This window comes from Solea solea, chromosome 18 (assembly GCF_958295425.1).
Source record: "Solea solea chromosome 18, fSolSol10.1, whole genome shotgun sequence".
NCBI classification, from domain to species: Eukaryota; Metazoa; Chordata; class Actinopteri; order Pleuronectiformes; family Soleidae; genus Solea; species Solea solea.
In genome coordinates this window covers 9,084,194-9,104,325 of record NC_081151.1, presented here as the reverse complement: position 1 = coordinate 9,104,325, position 20,132 = coordinate 9,084,194, and the positions used below count along the sequence as shown (strand labels likewise).

Sequence of the window (20,132 nt, the reverse complement as noted above, 5' to 3'; positions counted from 1 at the left end):
CCCTGCCTTTTCACATTATCTGTCTAAAACACACACACAGTCAACTTTACTGGACTAATATTTGAAAAATATATTTAGAATTCCATATTTACTCTTTGAAATCAGGGCATGAATAAATCTTGTGGACACTTTGTGAAATGTTACACTAAAAACAAAACACATAGACATTGTAAAAACTATATGTTGTTTTTCGCTGTACTCAAGAGTAAGAATATTTAAAGTGTTCAGGTACACACTAGTACTACTTTAGTATATGTTATGATGTGCAAAAAACATATATATATAGAAACAATGTAAACATACTTTACCTCAGTGTAGGGGGGAATATTGCTCAAGGTATGAGTTAATGTGTTGTGTCTTTCCTGCCTTTTTTCCCCCTCACTGACTCACTGATTAGTACCACACTTATCAAGTTACCTCACCAGTAACATAAATTAAAAATACATAAATGTGTGCTTTGAAAACACAGAGCCGCAGAAGCGGGCGTTGCGTAGAGTAAATTATTGGCTCAGATATTTGTGACTACAGGCCTGTGTGCGCTGTTCTACCGAAATACAGCAGAGGAAATCACACAAGACAGATGGAAATGGACAATGGAAAATCATTTCTGTGATATGACCTCATCTGGACCTCCACTTAGACACAGTTTTTTGTTTTTTTTTCCTCTGTAATTGAGTTTGACATCCACGTTCTATTCTTTCCTCATAATCAGGGTTCACATACATCTACTGACTAAAAGTAAATACCAAAACACTCCTATCTCTTTCACATTTTGTTTCCCTTAAATATTGTTTACCTCAATGCAGGATGGAACATTTCTAGCCCAATTAGGGTTCATATAAATCTACTGAATGTTTGTAAGTCTAAAGAATACCATCAACTTTGTAAATACTGGACAATATTGTATCATATAAATGTACATATTGTTTGCCTCAGTATTTCTACAGTGAGAATCAATCACATTCTGTGACGAACGTCAACTTTGCGCATTGTTGTAACGTGGATATAAAACACAAGTTGTAGGCCATGTTGTTGTGTGTCTCTCTCCCATTGTCCATGTCCACCATCCGCCCCTCCCCTCCCCCGCTCCGCTCCCCTCCTCCCCCCCGCTTGTGGATTCCAGACTTGTGATTGGTGGAGACAAGCCGGCTCGTGACGTCACAGCCCCGGTGCCCATTCATCAGCGGACTTGGGCGTTGTACTCCGCATCTCATTTGCGACTGGGCCAATTTCTCCATTTACAAACTCCGCTCGAGGAAAAAAAAAAATTTTTGGTGGAAGAATTCGCGTTCCTTTTTTTGCACGCTCGCCACATTTGTTTGCGCCAGCTCTCACACTGCGGTCACTTGGGTTTCGGGCTGAGTCCTCGGCTTCGGTTTGGAGAAGGAGGTGTCGGCGTCTGACTTGAATTTTTTGGGGGGCAGAGGAAAGCGTTGCGGTCTTTGTTCATTCATTTTGCCGGTCGGGTTCCTTTTGTTGGGCCAAAAAAAAAAAAGCATGGGAGCACAAATCTCCAAAACCGCCGGGCAGGAGGAAGCCGCGGTGGAAAAGCCCGCAGAAGGCGCGGCTGTTGCAGCGAAGGCTAACGGACAGGTAAATCACGGTTCCATCGTCTGCATGTCACTTAACTCGCCCAGATTATCTTTTTGTTACAATGCAGCGATGTGTTGCGTCAATGGCGCGTTCCATCCACACGCGCACCGGCGTTCAGGGGAAAGTGGCCACATGCAGGATCCATTTTCACCGGCGACTGCTTTGTTACAAATGTGCATCGCCACGTTCTTTCTACACAACTTCTCATTGATACTTGATTTATGTTACGTCGAAACATCGTCTGCATGTGCAACATATGACTGCACATCCACAAATAATCTGAATCTTTATCACAGATTGATTTTTTTTTTAAATTTCACATTAAATCCAAAGCTGCTCTGTTTTTTTGCTCCAAAATGATAATTCATTACATGTGAATGTGTGCAGCTGCAGGTTTGTGTTCTCTCTCTCTCTCTCTCTGAGGCATGGCCTTTTTTTTCTCCTTCCCAAAACGACACCACGCCTTTGTTGCCAGGTTCAAGAAAGAAGCCATGTTTTCTGCACACACAATCAACACAATCCAGAAATAATCCCGAACAGCATCGACATTCAACTTTAGGATTTTTGAATTTGAGAAGCGGGGGGAAAAAAAACATCTAATTTGATCATACTTGACATTAAAAGATGGAACATTATTATGCAAAATTACAAATTTCCACCACGTTGACCGCCCCCTACTGGATCCCGGTGGAACTGCAGTTTAACCGAATATCCTAATGCTTTCACACAGATCTGTCGTCACTCTCCTGGTAACAGATGTTGCTGCAGTTTTGGGGCCATTTTCCCATTGGTTAATATCAGTCGGTGCATTTTATTGACTTTAAGCGCGCCAGATGTAGCTGGAGGCAGATTGACATCCACATTTTCATGTGGTTTTGTGGTTATTTAAATAAATAAATAACATGGTGATAATGGAATTACATTTATATTCACTTTCAGGAAAATGGCCATGCCAAGACCAATGGGGACGCCTCTCCTGCTACAGAGGAGGCCAACAAAGCTGATGTGCAGGCCAACGGCAGCACTCCCACTGAGGAGGCACCAAAAGAAGAAGGTGAGAAAGTAGAGGCTGCCGAGGCCAATGGAGAGAAGGAGACAAATGGCGAAGCTTCTGCCAAGCCGGAGGAGGGCACTCCATCAACCAGCGAGGATGGCAAGCAGAAGAAAAAGCGTTTCTCCTTCAAGAAACCCTCCTTCAAGCTCAGTGGCTTCACCTTCAAGAAGACCAAGAAGGAGTCTGAGGAGGCAGCAGAGGATGGAGCAGCAGCAGCAGTGGCGGCAGAACCAGCCGAGGGAGAGAAGGAGGCGTCAGAGGAGGCAGCTGCGGAGGAGACCAAGCCAGCTGAGGCTGGTGAGGAAGAAGCAAAGGAGGCAGCTGTAGCCGAGGAGCCAAAGGCTGAAGAGGAAGTGAAGGCAGAAGAAGAAGAAGGAGCAGCAGCAGCAGCAGGAGGAGAGGAGAAACCAGCTGAAGCTTCACCCACTGAACCAGAAACGGCAGCCAGTCCTGAGGCCACAGCCGCCGCCGCCGAGTAATCCTGCTGAACATGACACCGGAATGAAGGAGACGAAGGAGCCTGTCTGAAGGAATGAGAGGACTTGTCTAAAACCAGGGATTTTTTTTTGTTTTGTTTTGTTGGTGTTTTGTTTACTATTCTGAAATCATCCCATCCATAATGACTGCAGTGTCCATGGCAGTGAGGGAAAAGGAGGTGCTGCTTCTTCACTGCCCTTGGTGCTTGCATTTGTGGTGTGGGTGAGTGTGAAAGTGTGAATGTGGGTGTGAATGTTTTTTTCTACATGAAACCATGACTGTGTTGACACGTTGCTGAATTTGACCTATTTAATCTTAAGTATTTGGTGCTGGGCAATTGGATGTAGCAGCTAAAGCTGTCTCTGCAATATTGGACACGTTGTGAATCTTTTGAAAGGGACCACCCTGAACCAAGTCTTACATGTTGTCTTTGCAGTGTACAGTTGTTTACAACTCTTTAAGCTCAACGCTCCTGTGGACACAACCATCCCTGACTAAACTAGATTTAGTTAACTGTGTAAACGATAGATGCTTATCACTTTCTCATTAGATTCCACCATTTCAAGACTCTGTAGTACTGCACGTTGTATAGACTTTGATATTACTGGTTTTATGACTGAGATGTACCTAAAATGACTGAAGTTTTTAACAGATTACCCATTGTAAATGAAGTTTTTTCTTGTTTTTCACCATTTGTAAGATTGAATAAAATTGGGAGATGTTTTAAGCAGATTTTGCATCAAGCTGTGATGACTACAACACCACTCACGAACGATCTTTGCTCAAACGCACAAACACCGATGGGTCAGCGGGCACAAAACTTAAACCGCATCTTTCTTTTGTACAGTACATAACAAGGCTTCGCCTTATTCAATTTGAAAATGTGACATTGCCTGCCAGTTTGTTTTCTGTGAGCACTGACGAATAAAGGAATGAACTCTGAACTCATTTTGTGTAGAAACGATGATTGACACTGTAATATCACCTGTTTCGGTAGGAGGAAAACTTCAAGCAGGCCTGTTGTAGTAGAACTCAGTCTCCAGGCAAATTCATGCACCGCTGGATACTTTACTCTCTAGCGCCCTCATGTGGTGCAGTGCAGTGCAGCTCTGAAAGATTAAAAGAATAGACTTCAGAAAGTAAACTGAGTTAAACATAGTCTTTAAAGTCAGAATTTAAATGCTATCACCTCACATGTAGTTTGGTGGGAAACTCAGTTTGTGATTGAATGAGCTGAAAAATAATGAATTAACAGAACATGCAAAGAGTGTTTTTTTTTTCTTGAATATTTAGGAAAAGTCAGTTTCACATAAGAAGCCATTTAAATCATCTTTGGAGATGAAAATAAAGCCAGATTCTAAAATGTATCGCAGACTTTCCTCTCCATCCAGCCTAATTGGCAGTGACACAGAGTGAGTTGTACTGGCTGCCCTGCAGTATTTTTAGGAACCACAACGTAATTATGTGATGAGATTTGGGAGTGAGTTGTATACGAGTCAATCGCAGAGCTGCTGGTTTTTCACCATAAATGACAGTGTTTGCGACAAACATTTTTACGCTGTCTAGCACTTTGGTATGTGCAGCCAGCAGCTGCCGCATCCACCTCACGGATGCCTGCGCCCACCATCATCACGTCGGGATTTGCTTCCATAAAACCACCAGAATCTTTTTAAGAGCAGCAGAGATTGCAGCAAATCTGGATGTTTTTAGGCCGCCCACAGCTGCAATGCCTGAGCTCATTTCCACCCATCTATTTCCCTTGTACTCAGCTTAACCCCGCCACAAGCAGGGTGTGTTTTACACATAATTTTTCTATTTCTGCTTCCTGGTGTACTCTTCCATCTTGGTCAGGTTGTTGAGGGATGTGCTTCACCCACCCCCCCTCCGGCCCCTAGTCTCTAAGCCATAACATATCCCATCAACTGCTCCTCATTCTCCTCAGGACATCTTCATGCCAGTTTCTCAGTTCCTTTGTTGGTGAGTAGATGCAGTACCTACAAATAGACCCAGACATGTGCACTTTCTAAAAAACAAATATATCAAAGTTAAATATTCCTTCAAATACAGCAGATAATTTAGGAGTGTGGCTTGTGGAGTCAGCATTCTTTCTGTGTGTTCCTGCTGTCCCACCTTTTGCGCCAACCACATCTCTGTATGGCAGTCCCCTCAGATGGCAATCCCCAGTGGTTTCCCTCAACCAGCATGCTCTCTGTTCTGTCCCTCGGGCCCCTCACCTAACCGCCGTCTCCTGCGCTCTCCCAGGGAACATCAAACAGCTGCTGCCTTGCAGGACGACCATCCCTGTCCCTCATCCCACATGCTTACTATTTTCAGCGCGCCCACATTCCGTCTTGCACGGTAGAGTAGCTTTTGTAAACTTTGGCTGCCAAGCAGACAACCAGTAGCCATCATGTGGGGGGAAAAGATCCATATTTTATGAACCCCATCTATCACACTTATAGGAACGGTTTAGTGTTTACCAGCAAGGCAAATTGGGACCCAACAAGCCCCATGTCAGCTGGTCATGGTGATTTGTTTGCAACATAATTAAAACCAGCGCAAGGGCAGTATCGTCTAAGCTGTGTGCCACATTCTAAATGGTGTTCTCACCACTGTTGGCATGTATGGTACTAGAAGACACTAAAGTGTCAACATCTAACAGGTGTTCTTTGGACACTCCTCTTATAAAGGCCTCACAACATGGATTCAACTGTTTCAAAACAACAAGAGACAAGAGTAGGGACATTTGTTTGGGTTTAAAATGCCTTTATTTTATATGAAAAAATTACCTTCAACCTTTTTAACTGTATTGGTGCTTTCTTAGCCTTAGATCTGTAATCTCAATGGAACTAACCTGGTTAAAAAGTGTTCGATGGTGTCATTATTCCTTTTAACTTTTTGGTTACTTTGTTGACACGGTTTAATCCATGTAATCAGGCCTTCTGAAGTGGAAAAAATGCACTACTTGCTTTTAAAATTTAAAATGTTGTATATCATCACAGAGAAAAGAAAATGTGAAAACATTAGAACAACAAAATAACAACACATAACATCATAATATAATGACTTAAAAGGAGTAACCTTACCTCTCATTGTAGAAGAAGCACATTCTGCTGTCAAGCCATTACTTTAGAGCAAAAATGAACTTAATACTTCTGTGTTTTTATGTTTTATGAAAGCTAAGTGTTATATTACTCCAAGATTAGGTCTGTGCACAGCTAACAGCATTCATTCTCAATAGCTTATTGGTTATCATTTTAAATCTTTGCAGGAACTAAATGTTTTGCAGAAATTTTACATTACATTAAAGATCATGGGTCATTTCCTTGGATTTAGTGTTGTATAAGGAATTGTGCAGCTAGCTTTGACTGTTCATTTGTGCTTAACTGCAAAAACAAGAGCCCACCAGTGAAACAAGAAGCCATTAATCACGCAGTCCCATGGTCAAGCTAACACACCAAAGTGTTCTTGCACAGGAAATGCCTCGAACCATGCTGGAAGCTACACAAACATAATCTGTGATTTTAATGATCATGGTCAAAACTAATTCAAGTGGACATATGTCCTTTGATATAGACTTGAGTGCATAACTTAATGACAGAGGAGGATGAAGCAGTGAACAATGAATGTATGAAAAAGTGCTCATGAAACAGAAGATTTATTAAGACATCTTTTATTTTGATCATTATGCTTTACATGACATAATGCATGTTCAGGGATAATAATGATGTTGCAGTTAAACAGTTGGTGTTCGTATGACAGTACTGCAGTGACTTAATTTCATCATAACAATCAATTTGACCATTACCATTTCACAATATTCAAGTCACATACAGGGACAACAGTTACGACATGTTGCACAGAAAGTATTTGTATACTTTGAATAAGGTTATTGGTCACCCAAACAAAAACGAGGTTGTACAAAAACAAACAAAAGAACAGACAAACACTAAATTAAGACTCACCAGTTGAAGTCAATAAAAAAGAAACAGATTGGAATAAAAGTCAGGACACAACAGTTATAACACCTCAATTTCACATGTTGTTTCCCTTACAAAAGCTCACTGGTAACTTTGTGGATTGCTTCCCCCATCCCTGATCACCTGGTTTCATAAATTAGTTTTCCTTCTTCTAAGCACCTATTTCTTGTAGTTTTCAAATCGAGATGCGACTATTCCTCAAAGAAGGTGAACTGCCTGCCTGTTTGGTTGAGGAAAAATGAACAGGGAGTTTACTTTAGTTTGAGAAATAGATTGCAAATTTAGTTGGTTGGCTTTTTGGGAACTACTGTATCAACGTATCACGTTGAGGCAATGAGGAACCCAGAGAAAGAGCAGTGGACATTTTCGGCAGCAAAGACACCATTGGCCTCATCATCAGGGATCTGGACGTAGACTGTATCGTGCTCATCGAGCAAGAGGACAGCACTTCCGGACATCTGGTCCAGGAAGCCCTTGTTGTACTCATCATAAGTGAACATGATAGGCTGGCCATTCTTGTACAGAGCAACCAGGGCATGAGCGCCATTAACATGGATGCTGTAGGAGAAATAATAAACTCCGGGAATCTGGCAAGTGAAAATGCCACTCTCAGGGTCATAGTGATTCTCAGCATTGTACACAATCTGGTCAAATTTGATGGGGCTGCCAGAACCAGGGTAAGGAGTGGCCAGAGATGCTGTGAAAGCAGACATGGGTGCCTTGACCATGACCTCACTGTACCCACCTTTGCCCTTCTCAAACATAACCTCACCGGGAGGACCAGGGGGACCAGGGGGTCCAGCTGGGCCAGGCTCTCCATCGGAACCAGAGTCACCAGGCAGACCAGGGGGGCCCTGAGGTCCTGGAATACCCTTGGCAGCCAAACCAGCAGGACCAGGAGCACCAGGGAGACCTGGGTGTCCTTTAAGGCCAGGGGCACCAGAAGAACCCTGAGGACCAGATGGGCCTCTGGGACCTGGAGCACCATCAGAGCCAGAGGCACCTGATTCACCTGCACGCCCAGTAAGACCTTTGGGTCCAGCGGGGCCTGGAATACCTGGGGAACCTGGGATACCAGGAGCACCTACATCGCCTTTGTTTCCACTGGCTCCAGTGGCTCCTCTGGATCCAGGAGGACCAGCTGCACCTGGGTAACCCTGCTTGCCCTGGAAACCTTGAGCTCCCTGTTCTCCTTTGTGTCCCTTAGGTCCCTGAGCTCCAGTTGCACCTGTGTCACCTTTAGGGCCAACAGCACCATGTTCACCTTGGGAACCTGTTTCACCCTGAGGTCCAGCAGGACCCATGGGGCCAGTGGCACCAGTAGCACCAGTATATCCTGTATGACCTATATCACCCTTTGGACCTGCAGCACCTGTGCTACCTGTAAATCCTTTCTCTCCCTTCTGTCCATTTGCACCTGGCTTTCCATATCCAGGGACTCCAGGGGCACCAGTGGCACCAGTAGGTCCTTGGTGACCTTTAGGGCCAACTGGGCCGGGCATACCTGGGGCACCATTCTCGCCTGGTTTACCTGCAACACCTACACCTGGGGCACCAGTGTGTCCCTTAGGTCCCTGTGATCCCATGGGGCCAGTGGCTCCATCCCTACCTGGGCTACCTGACTTTCCTGGCTCCCCAGGTGCACCTGTTCTTCCTGGCTTTCCAACTCCAGAAGCACCTGGCTCACCTGGTGAGCCCATGGGTCCTTCAGGTCCTGTCTCACCCTGAGGTCCAGGACTTCCCACCCCTCTATCACCCTTTGCACCTGGCAGTCCAGGAATACCTGGGTGTCCTTTCAGACCGGACTCTCCTCTAGGTCCCATTGCTCCAGGAAGACCTGAAGGTCCAGGCTTTCCAGTAGCAGAGAGGCCAGCGGGTCCAGGGCTTCCTGGGGATCCTGGGGATCCCCTAGGTCCCTGAGGGCCACCGCTTCCAGGTTCACCCGTCTGACCAGGTGCTCCATCTCTGCCAGGTTTGCCAGGTCCACCAGGGGATCCAGGTTTTCCAGCAATAGAGCGTCCTGGGGCTCCAGGAGGTCCGGCAGGTCCTTCGGGTCCAGGCATACCTACGGCACTCTCACCTGGGGGTCCAGGAGGGCCAGGAGGTCCCTCAGGGCCGGGTTCACCTGGAGCACCAGGTTCACCTGCCACTGTGAACAGGGAAAAATTGAGCATCTTTAGTATCACCAAAAAACAACCAAACAAAACCAACAAAACCAAAACCTTGTGAAAATAATCAACTGTGAGTTGCACAGATTAAAATCAACAATCAACAACTTTTGAAATGTTTGTTTACTTTGTTGATGCTAATGTGGTTGCCTAAAAAAAAAAATTTAATTTGCTTATTGGTCTCAATTTTATTATTTTATTTACAAATGTCCATCGGAGCTAAGACTACACGCTTCATTCTGCTGATTCACTGATGCAGTTTTATGAAATGTGTCATTATTCTTAATCTTGCCAATTCTTTATATCAAATGTAGAGCATTGTCTGTACTTTCTTGAAATATACATTCTTTAAAAGATTGTAGACATTTAAATTTTTATCACTACTGGTCATTGAGTTTTAAGAGGTCTGTAGGACTGTGTTTGTAAAAAAGAGCGAGTTTAATTTGTTGCCTTAATGTGGTCACATGTGTTTAAATGTAAAAGACGTACTCCTCTGGCCGACTGTAGCTGTGTTAGGATAAAGGCAAACAGATGTTTCTACTTGTGTGTTACGCAGGCACACCCAAACAAACCACACTGCTGGGTGACCGGACTGTAATTGTCAGTGTCAAAACTAAAAATAATTCACTAACAGCTACTTTCCCAAATAAAAATTGAGGTATGTTTTTTTTTCATGACACAACAATGGCAACATTTTGCATTCTGTGATGCTCAGCCACTGTAATCATTTTCTTAAATAAAGTAAATAAAATTTTGCATGAAGGTGACTATACTAGAAATATTGCATGTATGTATGTATGTAAAAATAAAATAATTGAAATGTTTTTTCACTGTGCATGGAAGCAAACAAACTGGCAACATTTTAAAGTTAAATTTTAACAGCAGTTGGCATTCAACTAGAGTAGAATTTGTGAATATAAATGCCAGATTTGATAAACAAGATGCATAAAATAGAAAAGTCTCTCATGACCCTTAAAATGTGCTTTACACATGAATAGTTCCATGCTATCTCTGCTACTTTTTATTGCTGCTATTTTGACCAGGACTCCCTGGAAGAAGAGATCTCGTATCTCAGTGGGACCTTCCTTAAATAAAGGATAAATAAAGGAAACATAATGTAAAAACAGGAAAACTGAGCATGAATATTCGGTATTATATTTACAGGAAAAGTGAAGTTCTTAACGTGTTAGAAATATTCAAAAACTGTATCATAAAAATTCAGAAAATGTGATTGTTCAACTAAATATAAAAATAAGTAAAAGGCTCAGTCAAAGCTGAAAAATAGTGAGAGAAAAACCAAAAGGTTCTCTCTTTCAAACTTGGGACATTCTGCGGAGTAAAATTGCAAAGCTCTGCACTGAGTAAATGTGTGCTGTTATTCTAATTGCAGATCTAAATGCACTGTGTGATAGGAGAAGCGTGCGCACACGCGCAGCCAATCAGAGCACAGGGAGGTTTAAGACTGAGGTGGAGTTGGCTTTTCAAAGTAAAGTGCAGCTGGCTGTGGCTGGATTCTGTCTGGCTACTTAGGCTGCCCACACTGGCCACAACAAAGATGCATGTTCCCTCACTGAAGATTTAAAGGTAAGGCCAGACTGACACGAAATGTTGTTCATGGACAAAAAAATGTTTTTGGGGAGGAAAACACAATTTTACAGGCTTTGTTTGGGACATTGGAAAATGAGTACGATGAGTGTGTAGAGGACAGGAGGTTTGCGATTTCTTACCCTGGCCCTTCACAGAGTAAGGCTGGTATTGAGGGGCGGCCTTCATCACCTTCTTCACCAAATACCGCTCTCCATGGGCAGCTGTCAGTGTCACCACCAGGAGGAGGATGCTTGCTACACGTATGTCCATTTTGTAAGGTCAAACCTGCAGGGGAGGCAAGGAGGCAGTCAGCACAACCAGCACACAGGTGCAAAGTGTCAGCAAATGTTAGTTGTCATTCATTTTAAATAACATTTCCAGAGCTTAAATCTTACTCAGGCTAGTGCAGAAGTTATAGTTAAATATCTTAACAAAAATTCAGAAAAGAGAAATTTTGGGTTCAGTTAGAGCATCCTGGATCCTTCAAGACTAAAAAACCCAGGAAGCTCCCAGAATGTCAAAATGTGCCCCCGTTTCCCACCTTGCCATTTAAAAATGCAGCCTCGATAAAGCCTAGATGTTGACTGCACTGCTTGAGAGATAGAGCTATGAGAAGAAGAAGAGAAAACACACTTACCAGCATCCAAAAGGGGACAACAAAAATCAATCTCCTCAGCACCAGTGAGCCTCTGGTACTGCTGTATATCCTTAGGGTAGGAGCACAACTGAGGATATGCTGCCTTCAACTACAATGATGTGAGTATTTATACTATATCTACCCCTCGCATCATTAAAAAAAAGAGCCCCCACCGTGCAAGTACCTCCCTCCTCAGTGCTAGGCTGTAATTAGCAGACTGATCTGCCCAAAGCAGGCATGACACATCAAGATACCTCTGTCTTGAATATCCAGACACATGATTACCACTTATTTTCGGTCTACAAAATAATCGTGTTTGAAGTAAAAAAAAAAATATATATATATATATATAAATAAACAAAAACATAAACCTGTGACACATTTCCATTTTTAGCTTTGCTACACATGTTGTTAGAGCATTTAACGTTAAAAAGTTGTTCAAGGCATAAGTTTATATTAATGGATGTTTATGAGACTCTGAAAGTGTCCGTAAATAGTCCCAACACCAGGTTTGTAGAGGCACCTGCTTCACAAAGCCTGCATTGAGGATGTACAGTTACTAGAGTCCAAATTTACATCTTGTCCAGCCCGCTGTACCTGTCTCGACCGTCTGGACACCTCAACGTCTGCCATGATAAGGTCAACAAGGGAAATGGTGGGTAAAAGTTTGCCCATGAGACAACCATGAAGGAAAAAGTGGATGTTTGATCTCTTTAGTTGAGCTTGAGTGCAAATACTTTTGTTTATTAATGCTGTTATTTAAGGGAGAGACTGATTTAGTTTCTCAGATATTTAGTTGTGTACATTTCCTGGGGTATGATTTGGTCAGCTGCGGCTGATAGAGAACAAAGTGGCTTTGATTTTCGGCCTCTATTTCAGGATGCACACTTTTTCCGTAGCTTTGTGTCACTTTTGAAAGTGTTTTCGCCCTCAAAACAGCTAATAAAACTATATAGGGAGTCACTGGAAAAGACATTTGGGCTTGTTTTCTGTGCAGCCTTGTGAATACAACCCAATGTGCACTACTCATGTTTGGACACCAGAGGGCAGGTTTTACTATTGAACCACACCTCTCCATGGGACAAAGGCAGTGTAGTGCTGCTGCTGTTTAGAAGGGGCTCGGCCCCTGTGGTCAGTCCTGATATTTTTGGCCCCCACAGTGAACATACATCATCAGAGGTTTTCAGCTCCATTTGTACAATTGCAGCTGGTTTCTCTCATGATGTTATATTTCCTCAATCAGCTCTGTCCTCCAGCATTATCCTCCCTCGCCCTTCACCCTCCACCTTGCCTTGCTTACTTTAACATCCTCCAACTGTAATTTCTCAATTTCAGGCCGGCCACATAGGAAATGCATACACCCAAATAATCACATGTTCTCAAACACAAGCAGCCCTAAACGATGTGTAGGGTACTTTATGTTCCATCCCAAAAATCGTCCTGAACATGGGGACCATTTATGGTACATGGTCTTCCTGTGTTCTCATGGTGTGTATACAGTGAATCCTGCTGACAACTTGCGTATATTTCGCAGAGATGATGGTGATGAATTGCAGTTTCTATACGAGGCGTCGGTTCTACACGTGACTGCGACAGGCATCTCTCATCAGGGCTATAATTAAAGATACGACAACATGGAACTTGTTTGAACCCCACTTTTTTTTTTGTAAATTAGACCAAATTATCTGTAATTTTGCAAAGTGCTACCTTCTCTGGCTGATGGCACTTTGTCACGTTTGGCAAGCATTGTTTAAGTTGGCGCTTCCTGTCAAATAAAACACAACAAAATTTGTGATCTTAATTTTCTAAACGGTTGGAATTGGGTTCAGAGACGGGGGCTACGGCTTACAGCAAAGGCCCAGAGCAGTGCGATAATAAAGACCTTGTACACATGTGACACATGTAACTTAGGCTGCAGGGTGATCCCATTTAAGGCCAATATCGTAAAGGCAAGTTTTTGTTTTGATTGCATGTGTTTGCTCTCGCTTTATCACTTGGGCAAAAATCTTATTTACTCCACTATTTAGCTGCTGAAGTTTCATGTTTTGATAAATTGCTGGTCAACACCACAGCGCTCGTTCCTGGTGCCACTGGTTTATATATTTTTTAGTTACACTGTATTATTTTGAAAAACTCTTTATGCTTGTGCCCCAAGAGGAGGCCCAGCCGTTCTACTTTTAGTCCGATTTAGATGAAATGACAGAGCTAGAGAGGGTGGAGTTAGGATTTTATATGTTTATAGGTTCAGATAATTTCAGTTTATGTTTTTCAAACATGGACAAACCACTGCAAAAAGAGGTCCTCCATTTTTAGTCCGATGTTCAGAGAACAATGATTCATCTCTTTATGCATAAAAAAACTAACAACCTGCATCTGAGGAAACATTCATGCTGAGCCTTGGAAACGGAGTATACTTTGGCTTGAGGAAGACTCGAATTAACGGTGTAATTTGGAAGTTGTTTACAACCTTGCAGCATATCTTTTATTTTCTAAACACGTCGCCACGCTCGTTTGAAAGGGACTTTGCGTCCTTGTGCTTCTGGTGGCAGAATTGAAGGCTGTGACTGTGCATGGCAGGCCTGTGTCTGCTCTGCTCAGCTCATTACAGCACCACAGATGCTTGAAGTGGTTGCCAGGGCTTATTGTAATAACCATTAGAATTTAGGTTAACAGCCTTCAAACTGAAGGCGTTGACGTCGCGTTGCACTTATATTGACACCGCTTCACGCCGTAAAATGCACACATGCTTTCAGCTTCATGTCACTTCATGTAGTTTGTGACATCACAAACTTTTAACATGTTTAGAAAAATAAGAAAATGACTCATTAGGAGTGTGACACACCCAGTGTTCCCAAAAGCACATGAAGGCTGCTCAAGCCTTAATTTTCTTTTTTAACTTTTTTGATGCAAATGGTTATTGTCTTTAGGAAAGACAAAAACATGCATGGGAATCCGTGACAAGGCAAAAATTCTTCCTCTGTTCTTTCTCCTGAGGACAAAAGCTGGCCTCGCGAGGTCCGGCTTGTTGCTCAGGCCTTGATCCGTATCTAACTACAGCCTGTAGATCACACTGAATTCCCCAGCTGGGCAGTTTTCCTGGCAATGTTAGTGATGTTTGTGCTCGTACTCGACAATGATAACAGAGATTGAGGAAAGGTTTTTGCATTTTGTCTGTTTTTGTTCACTCCACTGCCCAGGAATTGATGTTTCTGGTTTCTTCGCCATGCTGACTGAAGCTCAACCCACACCCAAGAGGAGGACATAATTGGTGGTTGATGTAAGGGGACCCGACCGAGCACGTGAGTTAAGCAACGGCTAAAGATACACCATCACGGCTGGGATACAAATTTAATGTTTCAATAAACTCCAAGGACCACTAAGAGCTACTTTAAACTTTATGAATGGCAGACTTGACAGGGGCCTGTGTGAGTGATTGGTGGGGAAATTACAGAGTCTTGAAAACAAACATGGACCCAAATGGAGCCGGAAGTGTAAAAGTAACTGAAAACTGATGATGCTGCTGTGGTAGCCTTGTTCGAAATGACAGGAAAGTCAGGAAACTGGGGGCATTGGTGAGAATGTGGCAGTTCCCAGGTGTGAATGCATTAAATGAAAGTGAAGCACGTGTGTGCCGACGCTGACCTTTCTTCAACAAACTGGACAGGAGTCAAAACGTTAACATTTATATTGTGTCGAGATATGACATTTTCGATGTAATTAGGTTGATAAGTTTGGAAATAGTCGGGCATTTGATGTTATCACCATGAAGTCGCTGTCAGACACACTTCTGGGAGCGAGAACTCGCTCACTGCCAGTCGGCCGAGTCAAATGCTACTTAATCTGATTTGATTGTTTGAGTGGCTTTCATAGTTTGATTTGCTGTAAGTTTATTTTTGGAAAGGTCTGACTCAGCTGCTGGTTTGAGGCGGCTTCCTTTGTCCATGTTTACCCAAGGAAATCAGGGTTTGAGAGCGGCAGCAGCCAGAAACTAATTCAACAGTAAGTCCTCAGGCAGACAGTTTACGAGGTGCTGCGCACAGTAAAGTACAAAGGTAAAAAGGTCAGAATAGATATTGTCCTCCAGCAGGGAAACCATTTTTACAATTAACTTTTCATTCCCTTCTTGCTTTGTTCTAAATCTTTTCAAAGTTTAAAAAAACCCCAAAAAAAACCTCCCCAGTAGACAGGCTGCTTCAGGTGTCTGCTTATTGTGGAATCATTTAAAGATATCAAAGTTAAATTAAACCACCTAAATGGGATTTTGGTGCTTAAGTATAGGTGGCAGTGTTCTGTATTTAAGGATAATGACTAATCCTCTACATCAAGCCTGCAAAAATGTGAGGTTTCACTGTCTGTATCAGGCAGTGTCAGCGATTTTAATAACAAATGCCAAACAACGAAAAAACTAAACTTGGCTGTGTTGATAAGTGTTGATAAAAGACAGGAGGTGGAAAACCCCGGCTGAGTAAACTGCATCATCAGTGCGGAGCTGGATTTATATTTGAGTTGTCAGTTTATAATTACATTTGACTTAAGTGTGTCAAAGACTAAATGAGACTTCTCCGCCTGAAATACAGAGTGACAACCAAGAAACAAATGTTTATACAACACAATGTCACAATGTCACCTCACTTGCTAAAGCAGATAGTTAGAGCTGCACCATAATGACTTGTGGGGAGACAAGACAAGTGTTGTTTCTGTAACCTACACTATATTTGGTCTGTCTCAAAGTAAGTGCAAGAGCAAAAGTGTTAGTTAGTGCCCACACAACTCACATATCTCTCCTTGTGCTAGTTCATATATAAAGATGTGACCACAGGAAGTGAGCTGGAGTTTAAAATGCAATATGTCCAAAACAATGCCGGGGTCGAGGTTCGACCCGCGTGCGGCTTTGAGGTTTGTTTCGCTGGCTGATGAACGCCGTGTGGGCTGTTACTCCGACCAGAGCCGCAAACAGTAGCTTCACTGCACCTAAACTGGAATCATTCCATGTTATAAAATCCACAAAAACAAAATCACCATGTCCACGCTCTAGGAATAACATTTTAATAGCTAGAAAATGTGTGGTTTCACTGTAGATGTCTTTCAAATGAGGCATTGTGTAATATACTCAGGTGTGATGCTGACACTTGAAGCAATCTGCGTACAAACACTGAGATTAGACTTTAGGTGCTGAAGGTGAAGTGAAAATACACACATATTTATGTTTTTTGGTGGTTTTCAGTAAAGAAAAGCTAGGTAATGTCTAAATACATACTTGCCGAGTCCAAGTATATGTGCAGAGGAGAAAATCAATTTATTAGCCGTGTACGTCTGACTTCACATCCATAGGTGGCGCTGTAGCTCTCTATAAGCTAGTGCGTATCGAATTGGTTTCCTGTTGACCTTTACGTCACAGAAAAATAAACAGCGACTCTGAGATGGATCGTGGATTCTGTATGTTTTGTACCTGCTGTACATGTTAATCCTGATACAATTAGATGGAGCATGGCTCTTGTTGTTGCTGTGTTGTCTTGAAAAAGACGCCACCGCTGTATGATTTCCGGCAACAGTACTGCATTCAAAGAACAGGAAGGAAATTTCACGCCAAGTCCGACTCCAATCCAACTAAGTACATACATGCAGCAGTAATCGGACTATGAATCGCATTATCCAGTTATGCTAGTCTGACTAAGAGTAGCTTGATTTTAGTCGGACTTACGTGTTTACATGCGTTTACAATCTGACTTTTAACATGCATGTAAACGCACCGACTGAGACCAACTCAGCAGTACATTATGTTCTCACGTATGGGAAAATAACCAGTGTGTTTGACAATTTTTGGTACTGTCCAATAGTCTAGTAGAGTCGAATTGCAGGGGACTTCTTGGAACTTCCAGTTGTACAATGTCAACCTGGCGCCTGCAAAATTGGGTTCTGGAGGCTTCAAAGCGGGAGTTACCATTTGATTCAACTAACACTTTCTAAATTAAAAGGTACTTGTGATCCAGTTATAAGTAATTAAGAATTTGTTTCGGTAATACATGGCTATTGTGGACCACTTCTCCTGCTGATCAAGTATAAACAGACACGCGTTCAATCATCAGTGATGGGCTAATCCCTCTGAGTCCATGTGTCTCTGGTTTTAGGTTGCATTGCGTGTGTTTGTAGATATACTTATATCAAATCATTGTGTTTAAAGCGTCACCAACTAATCCCTTAGCATAATAAAAATGACAAATACGCAGGTGGTTAGTTAATTGAACTCAGATGTAACCACCTTACCATAAAATATTGGTCCTCTCTGAAGGTTTCAAGAGGAAATATCCATCCTAACAAGTAGTGTGGGGCAGATGTTTAGGAGTTGGTTATTGGTGGTAATCCACAGACACATGAACATCCCAGAATAAATCACACACAAAAACACACAAATGAAATGTTTCATTCCATTTGGTTTGCGTTTGGGAAGCTGGCTTCTCATTATGTTTGTTTAAGGGGTTTTAAGGGACCAGACTTCATATTTGCAGAATATTTTGAAGATTTGCACAAAAGGTGGATCCTGAGAGCAAAAACATTTGTGAAAACCTACAGGGTCTCTGTGTGTTTGATGACTTCACTGTATATTGTGAACACCCACCGTAAAGGAAACCATTAAGCACCAAACATGTCTCCCCACAGGTCATTTGAAACTGTTCAGACAAAACAAATCCACAAAGTCAAAGTGTAAAAAAGACTCCGGGGCTAAATTTGACTGTGTCGTGTTTGGTGGACATTTAGCTCTGAAATGTAACAGCTCACAGTTTTGTGTTTGCAGTTCTGCAGGCATGTGATTTTTAACTCTCTTAACAAAGAAAAGTCATGGCTGAACTCACTTTCAAAAGGAGCTATTAGACCTCCATTTATTTAAAATGAGCCATTAAACCCCCCCTCCCTATTTAAAGCAGGTAATATCAGGGTCCAGCATGACGTACATAATCGTGCACCTTTGTAATACCAAGGCTCTTGACATGCAAAACAAACAAACAAAAAAAGGCTTTTTTGTGAAAAGGTTAAAGCTGAGATATCTAATGGACTGAATCCTGGCTGGATTAAGTTAAATGATGTATGAATTTAAAAAGTATTTTTTTTACAGATGAAAACCAAAGTAGCTTCTTAGGGGGTCTTAATGATTTCTTTCTTTTCCATAAAGCTTCATTATTACACACCAGCGTGACCTGGAGTTTCCTGAGTGCAAATAGTTCACATTTCTTTTACGATCTCATCAACATAAAATGACAGAAATAATAAATGCCTCCGGGTGGTCTGCACGGGGCCAGCGTTGCGGGGCAGAACAAAGAGTTTGTTATTTTGATGAGCCAACAGTTTCTGGGTGAAGTGCGTGTTTTACTGTGAGGGCTCGTCCCGTCCCGGACGGAGCCAAGCGCTCTTAAACACAGAAAGAGTGTGAGTCATTGTGCTCTATAATTTTCAGCACACTGCTTCTGTCTCAAGTGACCACGGCTGTAGACCTGTTAACCAGCCTGATCCACATGTAAAACTTTCCCTTCCCTCTAACATAATAATTACAATGTCACTTCCCAGTGAGTGCTCCTTCATGTATAGATTTAACTGCAATGACAGCTTGGTGGAAGATCTTTCTAGGACAGGCCTGATGACTATTTTGGGTCTCTGACCTTCTTTCCCGACAAAGATCCTGTGTTAATCTCTTCTATAATTCCCGTACCAAATCTCTTTTTTTCCTGGATAATGCAGTTACTGTAAATACCATTTTTTGAAGGTTAAGGGCTTTGGTTTTAAGGCACATCCAAAGCCTGTAAATATACGTCTTTCTCTCTGGAGCTGGACAGTTGAGTCTGGATGGCACAAGGTGAACTGCTTGCTCTGCTGAATTGCACACATACTGTATGAGACTTTGACGAGTTTCCAACTGGTGTTTTTCTCAGGTATTTAAAGTCTGTATTTTAAACAAAATCTCCAAATGTGGAAGTTTGAGGTCGTGTGGTAGGGGTAAGAGAGAATTACAGTCCTAATACGGGTGCACTTTCTTCTCCTGCACGGTTTACATTGGTCAAGTCACATTCTGGTCAGTTTGTAAAACAGCTTGTGGTTGAATAAAATTGTGGTTGGAGACGCTGCTTGAATCCTATCTTGTGCCATACAGACAGGTGGATTGAAACCATGTCTGGAAACTCCTGTAGCAGCATTGTAAATGGCAGCAGCTTTGACAAACGGCTGTCTTGTACAGGGACAGACACATGATCCACATGATCAAACATGTTAACTGGGAAAAAGCCTCAAAACAGGCTTAGCACTTGTCCGATTTGTACAAGAGCTTTGTCAACTACTTTTTCTGGATGGTGAACAAGAAACACACTGACCAACACACCTACACCTGTTCAAAGAAAATACTTCATCAGCTGATTAAACGGCAGCAATTCAATGCATTTAAGCATGCCAGCATTTTTAAGTTCTCAGCGATCATCAGTAAGTGACTTTGAACGTGGCAGACGGGGTTTCGACCGTCTCTATGATTCACATGGAATGGTCCGAAAAAGATTAACTATCCCTTGATTGGTAGTCTTCTGGGTGGAAATGACTTGTTGATGCCAGAGCTCAGAGGAGTGGCCAGATTTGTTCAAGCTGACAGAAAGGCAACA

The 20,132-nt window shown here is 42.5% G+C and overlaps 2 protein-coding genes across 2 annotated transcripts; one reads left to right on the top strand and one right to left on the bottom strand.

The window, feature by feature from the left end:
• Positions 1-1,238: 1,238 nt before the first annotated feature.
• On the top strand, positions 1,239-4,068 carry marcksb (myristoylated alanine-rich protein kinase C substrate b). The gene is made up of 2 exons (XM_058616299.1): positions 1,239-1,593; positions 2,533-4,068. The coding sequence occupies exons 1-2, from the start codon at positions 1,498-1,500 to the stop codon at positions 3,124-3,126; spliced, it is 690 nt and encodes a 229-aa protein (XP_058472282.1). The 5' UTR covers positions 1,239-1,497; the 3' UTR covers positions 3,127-4,068.
• A 2,712-nt stretch (positions 4,069-6,780) lies between these two features.
• On the bottom strand, positions 6,781-11,606 carry col10a1a (collagen, type X, alpha 1a). The gene is made up of 3 exons (XM_058615817.1): positions 11,497-11,606; positions 11,000-11,144; positions 6,781-9,253 (listed from the first exon to the last, which is right to left on the bottom strand). The coding sequence occupies exons 2-3, from the start codon at positions 11,127-11,129 to the stop codon at positions 7,425-7,427; spliced, it is 1,959 nt and encodes a 652-aa protein (XP_058471800.1). The 5' UTR covers positions 11,130-11,144; positions 11,497-11,606; the 3' UTR covers positions 6,781-7,424.
• Between the last annotated feature and the right edge of the window lie 8,526 nt (positions 11,607-20,132).

Coding starts and splice junctions, on each gene's coding strand:
- marcksb (XM_058616299.1), top strand. CDS start 1,498: ATGGGAGCACAAATCTCCAAAACCGCCGGGCAGGAGGAAGCCGCGGTG. Junction 1,594..2,532: donor CAGCGAAGGCTAACGGACAG/GTAAATCACGGT, acceptor ATTCACTTTCAG/GAAAATGGCCATGCCAAGAC.
- col10a1a (XM_058615817.1), bottom strand. CDS start 11,129: ATGGACATACGTGTAGCAAGCATCCTCCTCCTGGTGGTGACACTGACA. Junction 9,254..10,999: donor TTACTCTGTGAAGGGCCAGG/GTAAGAAATCGC, acceptor CCCTGTTCACAG/TGGCAGGTGAACCTGGTGCT.